Here is an 11,254-nt window from a genome sequence, read left to right on the forward strand (position 1 = left end):
GCAGCCCCCGGCGCCCGCAAGCTGCCACCTCCCCAGGCGGCCCGGGGAACTCAGCCGGCTCTGCGCGGCCGGGGCCACAGCCGATCCGGCCCCGCTATTGGCTGGCGGGGCGACAGAGAAGGGGAGCAGTCGCTGTGATTGGCAGGGGCCCCAGCCGGAGGGGGCGGGGCCACTATATCAGAAGAGTCCTTGTCGCGGCGCAGGCAGTTGGGCTGCTGGAGTGCGGCGCCGCCACCGAGTTCCAGGCCAAGAGGCGGGCGGGTGGTGGGGAGGGTGCGGCGGCCGCAGGGCGCAGGGCAGGGTCCGTCAGCTCCAGCCTCCAGAGGAGCGGCCTTTGCAGAGCTCGGGGCTGGGTCTGAGCCGTGGCAAGGCTGCAGCGCCGCGCACACCAAAGAGTAGGCAGCAGTGGCGGCCCCAACCATGCTGTGCTATGTGACGAGGCCGGACGCGGTCCTGATGGAGGTGGAGGTGGAGGCTAAAGCCAACGGCGAGGACTGCCTCAACCAGGTAAGGGTAAGGGGTTGGGAGGGGGGGACGGGGGCCCACCCCCGGCCCCGGCCAATCTCTGGAAGCCCTGGAGCCTCGCAGCGGCGGGACAGCTGGAGGCAGCGGCAGCACTGTCCCGGGGTCCCCAGGCGCCTGACCCCTTCCTCGCTGCGAGCTTAGGGTGCATGGCGCCTCCTCGTGCACCAGGTGTGGGGGCTCAGAGGACGCGCGCACTGAGACCAAGGCGCAGGGGGCGCGAGCACAGTCAGGGAAGTGGCATTGGCCACCCTGCCCCCAGCCCGGCACTTTTCCCTGAAGACGGTGACCCCACACACCTGCTGCAGGTGTGCATGTGTGTGTCTGTGTGTTTGTGCGCACTGCCGCCTATCGGGTCATCTATGGGTCTGGCCGCGCCACCTGTGCCCCGCCTGGGACAGGATGGCTAGGAGGCGGTCATGGCCCCCCGAATCGCTTGGCTGACTTAGATGGGCCCTTGTTTCACGCTGCTTCTAAAATGGGCCATTCACCTTCATATAGGGGTTTGCGTGATGGAGAAGACTGTTGGTTTGGGTTCTCTATTCCCTGGTGATAGCTAAGCACACGTCTTATGAAGAGTGAAGGAAAATAATTTTTAGCTGGCATGACAGTAAATTTGGTTTCAAGTGACACACAGTGGCCCTCTTAACCTCCTAGACTCAAGATGTTTGAAAAACCCTCTTGAGATGCTTCGCGACACTTGTGGCTTGTTGCCCTCAATGTGTTTGTTTTTCTGGCGTCCAGATGGTTAAAATTGTCCAAATAATAAACTGCCATATCAGCTGTGTAGACTGTGCTGGTGTAAGAACGTCAGTGACTGGAATAAAAAGAAAATGTCCCTGAGGGTCCCCCCATAGCCTCTGTGACGCCACTTTTGAGGATTTCTTTTCAATAAGTGTCATTTGCCAGGTCCGAGGTCTTGAAGAACAAGCCCTGAAGGACAGCTGGTGGTCTTGTTGGTATCACTGGAATCTTAAGAGCTTTCTTTCCATATCTCTACAACAAGAATTTAACACCATTGTACTTTGCAAAAAGTTGCATAGGAGTCTTGGAATAGCTCTGGCTCTGTGGACTGTTTGCTCATCAGTGCTGCATTTTTGTTTCAGGTGTGCAGACGCTTGGGAATCATAGAAGTTGACTATTTTGGACTGCAATTTACGGGTAGCAAAGGTGAAAGTTTATGGCTAAATCTGAGAAACCGGATCTCCCAGCAGATGGATGGGCTAGCCCCTTACCGGCTTAAACTGAGAGTCAAGTTCTTTGTGGAGCCTCATCTCATTTTACAGGAGCAAACTAGGTAACCAAAACCCCAATCTCATTGCTGTTGAGTCAATTCTGATTAGGTAAAGTGATGCTAAAATAAACGAATATCAACTATGCCATTCATTTCACTGAGAGAGCACGCTTGCCCCTTCCTCAAGATACTCACAAGGCGATTTTTGAGTTAGCTCCTAACGTGCAAGTTTGCCAATGCACAGCCCACTTTGTTGAAAGGAAGAGGGAACTACATAGTTGGCCTGGCTAAGGAACATTTTCCAAGTCATCTTTTGGTTTTTCTTGTCTTTGAGTAACTTATTAGAAAAGCAGGATAAAATCCTTACACCTACCTGTCTGTGAGGGCTACAAATAAATCCTAGATACTATAAAAAAAAAAAAAAAAAAAAAAAAAAAAGAAAGAAACCAAAAAAAAACAACAAACACCAGAAAACAAACCACCAAAATCCTCCTTCCTATTAACAGAAACTCTTCCTCTACAGAATGTAAATGCCTGATAGTAACCTCTGCCTCAGCAGAGGTTACTATAGGTCATTTGTAGACTGTTCTAACTGAAAGCAGGAAGCAGTTCCTCTTGGGTTTCTTAAACTTAGTCAACTTTTTCAGCCCAGTGTCGAATTACAGTGTGGAGCAATGAGCTCTGTCTGACTTCCCGCAGAATTTAAGTGTCTTGAAAATTCAATAATAGAAGAACTTTTAAGGGGCCGTATAAGTGCATCCAACCCATGGATCTGTTATGAAGGATTGTGGTGTTTATAGATGGCTGAATGTATCTCCTTACATTAAAAAACCCCAAAACTTCACAAGACCAAAACTACTAGTAGTGGTAGACAATGAGAGACTGTCACAAAGAAAAATGTTTTCTTCCCAGGACTGATTTTTCTCTTTGATGAGCCATAACTTTTTCTCTTTGATTGACCAGACTAGGAAACTGATGTTTAGCATTTAGTTCTAAAGTATCAGAGTCTTAAAAATACTGTGGCATGCCAAAAAAATGGGGGGAGGGGTAGAAAAGGACTACTTTTAAACTCAACAGATTTTGGGTCTAAGTTCTAACATTTTTCATAATCCTTGGAAATTTGCCATACACATGAAGGACAATGTAAATGTGAAAATTTTGAGTATTGCTGAGTGAGCACTGTCATTTAAGAATTTTTAGCATGTTATTTTTTTTCTCATTTGTTTGTTTACCAAACTAGTAATAGAAACACTGTTTGAAACTGCCATTATTTGAAATTTGACATCTGCTTTTCCTTGTTATGGAGCATTAAAGGGCAAAAGAAATTTTTAATATTGTTTATGAAGGAAGCTGGTTTATTGAATTCTTAATGTTTCTGTAAATATCTTGCAAAAATATTCAAGTGATTGCATGTTTAAAAATGTTTCCACTGTCTATATTAATCAGGATCGTTTTTATTTTTAACTGAAAGCTGATTCGTGAAAGCTTCCACTTTGCATGTTTCAGTGCAATAACTTGCAGTCAGGTAAAAACAAACACTCCCCCCTCCCCACCCCAGTTACAGTCCCTCAATTATGATTCATGGCGAACCTCATGTGTGCCAGAGTGAAACTGTGTTTCTGAATGGTCTCAGCTCTCTAGTCTGGTTAGCGCCTGATCTGATGACCATTTGCACTATCTAGGGAAGAATAAACTCTCTCTCTCTCTCACACACACACACACACACTCTCTCTCTGTCTGCATGTATGTATTATATGTATGTCTATGTATAAGGAGTTTCTGAGTAATGTAAGTAGTTATATGGTTAGACCACTAACCAAAGAGTTCATGGTTTGAAAACCCAGAAGTGTCTCACAAGCAAGGCCTGGTGATCCACTTCAGGAAGGTCCTAGCCTTGAAGACCCCACTTAGGACAGGTTCTGTTCACGTAGGATCACCAGGAGTCAGAGTCAACTCTAAAGCAGTTCATTTGCTTGGTGGAGGGTTTTTTGGCATATATGTTTGTTTTTAGGGCAGTGGAGATTCCTTACATGTGTGTATGCATATGTGTGTGTGTCTGTAAAAATCTCATAGTGTATTAGTGTTTCCATTGCACAGCCTTATGATTTTGTAATCATCTCAGAGCCTCCAAATACAGCCCTATTTTGATGACACAAATTTACATTTTGATTTTGCAGAAGCTGGTAAGACCAAGGCCTCATTGAAGCAGTAGTAATAATAGTAGAATACATTTGGGCTATTTCATATTTATAACATTAAAAGTAGTGAAAAAATGGTTTATGTTTGCTTTTTTCTCTGAGCGGGTTAATTACTATTATTAAATTTTGTTCATAACATAAATGGAGACATTTTATGAATCAGAACTAAAATCAAATTTCTAACCTTTGTTTTAGCTTTATTGATTCAATTGAATTTTATTCTGCAGAGTTATGCCTAAAAGCACTCAAAGAATGAATATAACCAGCTTGACTAGGTAATTTCATGATCTTCTCTGAAATCACATGGAGAGTCAGTATAGTCTAATAACGGAGCTTGGATGGCCTAGTGGTAAGGAGTTGCATTGGCAACCAAAAAGCATGTGGTTTGAATTCAACAGGCTCAAAGGAGAAAGATGGACGTTCTTGCATGAAATAACTGCTTCTAAAAACCCACTGGAGAGCAGCTGTGGGTTGGTTCTGATTTTATGGTATACAATAACAATGTAGTTTAATAAAATTTTTGTTTTGTTTTTAAAATACTGGAGAATTCTGCTTGTTTTGGTAGGTTTGGCAAAAATGAGTACAATGTCAAATAGATAATGTGTTTTTGCAGAGAGAACTTTTGTTTTACTGACTAGATAAATTTGTCATTTGCATTTGTAACTTGTTTAGGACACTAGACATTGTCCTTGGTCCAGTTTGGATGTCAGTTATCAGCATTTTTTTTATGTGTATATGAGAATAGAACAAAAATATTTTGTCTTTTCTAATTTTTATTTGGGAGCTCTAGTGGCCTAGTGTTAAAGAGCTGTTCTATCAAACCAAAGGCAGGCAGTTTGAATCCCCCAGATGCCCCAAGAGAGAAAGTTGGGTATTCTCCTGCCATGCAATTTCCAGCCTCTGAAAACCCTCTGAGGGCCAGCAATGGATCAGGTCCGGCTTGAGGACACATACAACAGTAACAATGTTACGGTGGTAAAAATCAGCAGGTCAATAAACCTTTTTGACATAGAATATTATTTGGTACAAAGTAGTCATGTGAAATGTTGTACATGTAAAATAATAGGCCTGTTTATGTAGTGGGTAAACTTGGCTTTGACTATCCAGTTATGAGCGGTGATCCTTAACTGTCTCTCAGTCACAAGGGTACATTTAGCACAGTGAAAGAGTCTGAGCGGTTTATTAAATGCTGTTGAAACATCCTCATGTTGTTGTCCTCTGTGGACAGCTAAGGTAACATGTTCACAGTCAGTCAGCCTGTGTGAGGGAGTTACGCTCATTAGATTAGGGAGGCTGCTTGAAAATGAAAGCCTGTTTGTGAGGAATAATAGGGGGATGAGACAGGAGTTCTGCATTCTAGGTTTAGCTCTGCCACCACCTAACAACTGTACAGACTGAAAACTGAGTTCAGTTCTTCATTTAAATTGACATCTCAGGAAGAGATTATCTCTTAAATCTCTCCTGGCAATAATTTGATTTTATCTAGATCCTTCTTCCTCTCTATACCATTTTCTTTAAAGTTTTCCTAAGCATGAGGTCCCTGAATGGCACATAACGGTTTATGCTCAACAACTGGGAACATAAGGTTGGTGGTTCAGACCCACCCAGCAGCGCTGCGGAAGAAAGAACTGGCCATCTGCTATTATAAATATTATAGCCAAGAAAGCCCACTGGAGCTTAGCTCTTGTCTATGCCAAACATATGGGATTGCAATAAATTGGAATCTACTCAACAGAAAGGGAGTTTTTTGTGTTTTGCTTTTTGGGTTTTTTGATATTTTGTGTTGGATTTTTTGTGTGTGTGTGGTTTTTTTGTGTTTTTTTTTTTCCTTGAGTACATTTTTTTGCAGACAGGAAAAGAAACCCCATGTGTTAAGTATTTACATGAGCTGGGTGATAGCATTAATCTGGCTTCTGAATTAGCTCCAATTTTAGTGTTGTCTCTTCTACCCAGATTGTTAATGTTTTCTGTTGAACAGGGGCCTCAAGGGTCAAGAGGCTTGTTTTAGAGTTCAGAGATGGAGACAGCAGGTATTTACAGTAGGTGTTTGCTGGGCTGTGGATTATTATAGGAAGTGAAACAAATTAGTATTCTGGAGATCGGAAATAATAATCTTTGAGATTCATACTTTTCAAAAATGTTTCTATTATTCACAGCCATTCATAAGAGATTTTGTCAACGTTTTCAGAGATTGGAGAAGGATGCATTTCACCTACAGGGTGGTAATTACCGCTTCCACTGTTGGTAAAAGTAAACTTTGGTGGCTTAGTCCAGAGGGAGTTGTGTTGTTAATCCCAAGGCAAGAGCCTCTCTGGCAGTTCAAATCCACTGGCAGCTCTGAGGGAGAAAAATGGACAGTCTCTTTCCATGCAATTTACAGCCTTCAAAAACCCACTGAAGGGTCAACTCTGAGTCAGTTTGAACCTGACAGTAATGAGTTGAGTTTGACTACTGATAAGACCTCCATAATTTTTGCTAGGACATTGCTGCATAAAATCATAAGGACCTGTGAACACCTAAATTCTCTTTCCAAGACTGATAGGCCAGAACAAGTGTTCTCTGAGCCCTGGCTGAACGTTCAGGAGAAATATAGGCAGGCCCCAGGCAGTTAATATCTGATTTTTGGACAAATCCTACTTGCCCTTCAATGTTATGTAAATTTGCCTTCACTTTAAAAGGATTGCTTCCAGCCTTCTCTTACACTAAACCGAAACCCACAGCCACTGAGTTGATTTGAACTTACATTATTGTTAGGTGCCATTGAGTCAAGAATGACCCATAGTGACACTGAACAACAGACCTGAACCCTGCCTTATCCTGTACCATTTTCATTGTCTCTGACATACTTGAGCCCACTGCTTAAGTCACAGTGTCAGCCCATCTTGTTGAGGGTCTTCTCCTTCACTGACCTTCCATCTTTCCAAACATGATGTCCTTTTCTAAAGAACAGCATCACCTAGCTACATGTCCAAAATATGGGAGATGAAGCTTCACCACCTCTGCCTCCAAGGAGCATTCTGGCTGCACTTTCTACAAGACATGTCTGTTTGCTTTTTTTGGCAGTCCAAGAGATATTCAGTACTCTTCTCCAGCACCACAACTCAAAGGCATCAATTCTTTTCCTATCATCTGTATTTTTTGATGTGTACCAGAGGATTGAGAAGACCATGACCTGATTCAGGTGCACCTTAGTCTTCAAACTGACATGATTCCTCTTAAGTTATTTAGAGAAGTCCCTGACAGTAGGCTTGCCCAGTGAAGTATATCTCCAGATTTTCTGAGTGTCAATACCAAGGGTGTTGATTGTTGATCCAAGCAAGATTAAATCATTGACAGCATCAGTCTTTTCTCCATCAGTCTTGATACGTTGACTATTAGTCCTTTGCTGAAGACCTTTATTTTCTTGATGTTGAGATGTAATCCATACCAAAGGCTATAATTTTTTTTATCTTCTGCAAAGGCTATAGTTCTTGATATTTTGCAGCATGCAATTCAAGTCATCCTCACTTTCAGCAAGCAAGTTTGTACCACTTGTATAATGTAGGTTATTAGTGAGTCTTCTTTGAATCCTGATGCTACATTCCTATTCACAGGGTCCAACTTCACAAATGATTTGCTCAGCGTACAGCTTGACTAGGTATGGAGAAAGGAGACAACACTGATTCACACCCTGATTTCAAACCATGCCATGTTCCCATGCTCTATTCAGACAGTAGCTTCTTAATCTAAGTATAGATTTCTTGTGAGAATGAGGAGAAAGGCCTCACAGGAGTTCCAAGACTTTGAGTCTTTATGGAGGCTCACTGTTGCCACCTCTCCTTAAGAGCAGTTGGTGGATTTGAGCCTCACCTTTTGGTTAACAACCAGTGCCTTAGCCACAGTACCACAAGAGCTACTCTTGCACTAAAACACAAACAAACTGAATTCAGTGGTATGTAGTCAATTTTGACTCATAGCAATCCTACAGGACAGAATAGAAGTATCTCCTCAAGGTTTCCAAGGCTCTAAGTCTTTCCAGGAATACCCATCTTCCTCTTATGGAGTGGCAACTGGGTTATAAATGGCTGACCTTACAGTTAGTAGTTCAACACTTAACCCACTATGCTACAGGGCTCCTTTTTTGTACTGTCAACTCCAAAAACAAATCCATTGCTTTTAAGTCATTTCCAGTCCATGGTGACCTTCCGTCAGGTTCCCAATGCTGTCAATCTTAGCAGAAGAGTGTGCCTCATCATTTACCCCTGAGGAGAAGTGGGTGCAATGGAACCGCTGACCTTTTGTTTGACACCCCAACACTGAATGTTCTGTGTCACCAGGGCCCCTTTTATAGCACAATACAAAATCTCTAACCCAAACCCACGATTGTCAAGTTGATTCCGACTCGCCATGACTTACCATCAGGTTTTCAAGGCTAGAAATCTCTACCCATCCTTCAAGGAACAATTGGTGGATTTAATCACCCAGCCTTTTAGTCAGCAACCCACATGTAGTGTACTGGCCATCAGGGCTAAATGATAACCATATGTACCTGTCTTGGCTTATCTACTAATTCTTAAAGATTGAGTGAGGAATGCATCTCATTCATCCTCCAGGGGACTACCTTTGCTAGAATCCAGAATGCTGGGTTGCTAGGAATTTCAAGAGTTGGAGCAATGGGTTTGAATCAGTCCTAGTCCTTTGGATCTCACCTCTTAACTCTCCAGAAGACTTCTCCAACCCTGCTCAGGAATTGAAACAATTTTTCTCCCTCTCTCCTTTACAGCAGCTTATCTTATGGTGCTTATTTGCTTATTGTCAGTTGCTCTGGGCATCGAAATTCCACTGACCAGAAACCAGTCACCACTGTATCTCCAGAGTTTGGTCTATCATGTGCCTGATATCAAAATTCTTCTTGAACTAATTAATTATTTGGAAATAAAGTCAGGCTAACTTGAGGCTAAGAGAAACCTCCCTGTTGATGCTTGGAAGTGATTATTTTCTGCGTAGAACATGCTTGGTGCTGGGCATTGGGTGTCTTCCCTTCCTTTGCCTCCCCTATCCGCTACCACAGACTGTTTACTCTGGCTGTTAGCTCTTATCTAACATGACCTACTACTTGTCTTGGCTCTTTTGTGATGTTCAGATCCTGTTCAGGATGCAGCATCCCTTTATCTCTTTGTAAGTGGGTGGTGTCCTAGTTAACAGTCTGAGCTGCTGAGGAAAGGCTGTTGGTTAGGTCCGTCCAGCTGTGCCTCTGGGTGGAGCCCAGCTGCACATATGGTGTGGCTGTGAATCAGAATCACCTTGCTGACAACGGATCTAAAGTACTTCATAAAGTCTGTGTTTTCCAATAAAAATTATCCAGAAGTGTGGAAAAACAAATCTAAGAAAGATTACATTATTGAAGCCCACAGAACAAATGCCACAGGCAGGCTGTGAGCAGATAGGATATAATAATCCCAGAACAGTTCCAAACTGAGCAAAACTATCTGGTCATTGCTTGTAAATTATATTTAGAGGCCTCAGGAACTTTTCAGCATTGGTAAAAGGCGACTTAAATAATTTACCTTTGTGAGAATTTTTTTTTAAATTGCCCTCAAGTCAAAACCAGCTCATAGCTTGACCCCCAGCAGGTTTTCAGAAGCTGTAAATTGACAGGAAGAGATTTGTGCATCTTTCTCCTGAGGAGCAACTGGTAGATTCAAAATACCTGCATCTATGTTAGCAGCACTCTTCCTTATACACTCTGTCAGTAGGATTTGCTTTTTGTTTTTCTATTGCAAACCAAGCTCAAACCAAATTTACTGCCATTTGAGTCCATTCCAACTCATAGTGACACTGTGAGACAGAGTAGAGCTGTCTGTCCCAGAGGGTCTCCTGGGATATAAATCTTTACAGAGGCAAATTGCTACATCGCTCCTACAGAGTGGCAGATGGGCTTGAACCACCAACTTTTTGATTAACAGCCAGTGCTCACCTCTTGCACTACTGGGGCTCTTTATCTGTTGCCAATCAGCTATTTATGTTCTTCATATCAGCTATATTATTACAAGTAGAAGGAAACATTTATCATTATTTGTCTTTTCTTGCATGCTTAAACACTAGTTTGGGCCCTCAAAAATTAAAAATGCAATCTTGTGTATCAATTTAAAGAAACCACAGTTTTGGGATTCCAATAAGCTTTTATTTTTTTTTATAAACATTGCTTTTATTCATTCTATTCTATAATAATAATAATAATAATAAAGACATGGGGAATCTTATTATGTTATGCTTATTTTAACCAGAGAACTCTTATCTGGCTATCTTCTGATCTCCATGTTTGTTTGAGATCTTAAAAAAACATTAAGAAATCTCTTTTTGTGTAATGAAAATGAACTTTTCATTTTGGAAATGTCATTTTTAATAGAATCTGAGTTTTTCGGAGGCGCTTACAAGTCTAGCTCAAGGTACCAGGATTGTACAGCTGTGGAGCTCAGTTACATCTCACTCTCTGAGTGACCCCAGCTCTCAGAACTATTCTGGACCAGCAATAGGGCTTAGAGCATCACTTGTGTCTTGAAAATATTTACAGAGATAATTAAACTCAAACTCATTGCCATCGAGTGAGAACCAACTCATAGCTGGCCCTCCTGCAGGCTTTCAGAGGCTGTAAATTGAGCAAGAGACAATTCCCTGTATTTCTCTCACAGTACAGCCTTTGGGTTAACAGCACTACTTCTTGTGGACTGTATCAGCAGAGCTCCACATACAGACTTAATTCAGTATGAAAATTCCTGATCCATCTCTGCATGTGGAATAAAGCCACCTGAGGAGGACTCTTGGCAAAACTACCATGACAAGAAAGAGAGGTAGTATCCCTCGACTCGACATATCTTTTACTCTAAAGAATTTCCACTGGAATGATTTTCTTATTAAAACGTTCACACAAAATTGATGTTTTTACAGTGTACACATGTATATCTTCACTTGGGTTCTGCTACTAACAATCTACTATATCACATATTTATCCATTTGTTTAGTCCTTTATCCTTCCATCAATCTACCTTAATTTGATGCATCTCAAAATTAGTTTTATGTAAAGTATACTTCCTTCTATGTATGCCAACCATTAACAAGAACATAGTATTTGTATACAGTAATTTTCTTATATACCATGGACTGCTAGGAGAACAAACAGGTTTGTCCTGGAAAGGGTGAGGCCAGAATGTTCTCTGGAGTCAAGAATTCTGAAGCTTCGTCTGACATACTTTGGGCATGTTGCAAGGAGGGACTGGTCCTTGGAGAGGGACATCATGTTTGGGAGAGTGGAGGGACAGCG

General features: G+C 42.1%; 1 protein-coding gene across 1 annotated transcript in view; it reads left to right on the forward strand.

Annotated features, from left to right (window-relative positions):
* The first annotated feature begins 205 nt into the window (after positions 1 to 205).
* The window catches only part of MYLIP (myosin regulatory light chain interacting protein), a 25,057-nt gene continuing 14,008 nt past the window's right edge, over positions 206 to 11,254 (forward strand). Inside the window, exons 1-2 of the mRNA XM_006891622.1 lie at positions 206 to 507; positions 1,629 to 1,819. Coding sequence (XP_006891684.1) covers positions 421 to 507; positions 1,629 to 1,819 — 278 coding nt within the window. The 5' untranslated portion in view covers positions 206 to 420. The remainder of the gene's footprint in view (positions 508 to 1,628; positions 1,820 to 11,254) is intronic.

This window comes from Elephantulus edwardii, unplaced genomic scaffold (assembly GCF_000299155.1).
Source record: "Elephantulus edwardii isolate Elephantulus edwardi_28Jun2011 unplaced genomic scaffold, EleEdw1.0 scaffold00101, whole genome shotgun sequence".
Lineage (NCBI taxonomy): Eukaryota > Metazoa > Chordata > Mammalia > Macroscelidea > Macroscelididae > Elephantulus > Elephantulus edwardii.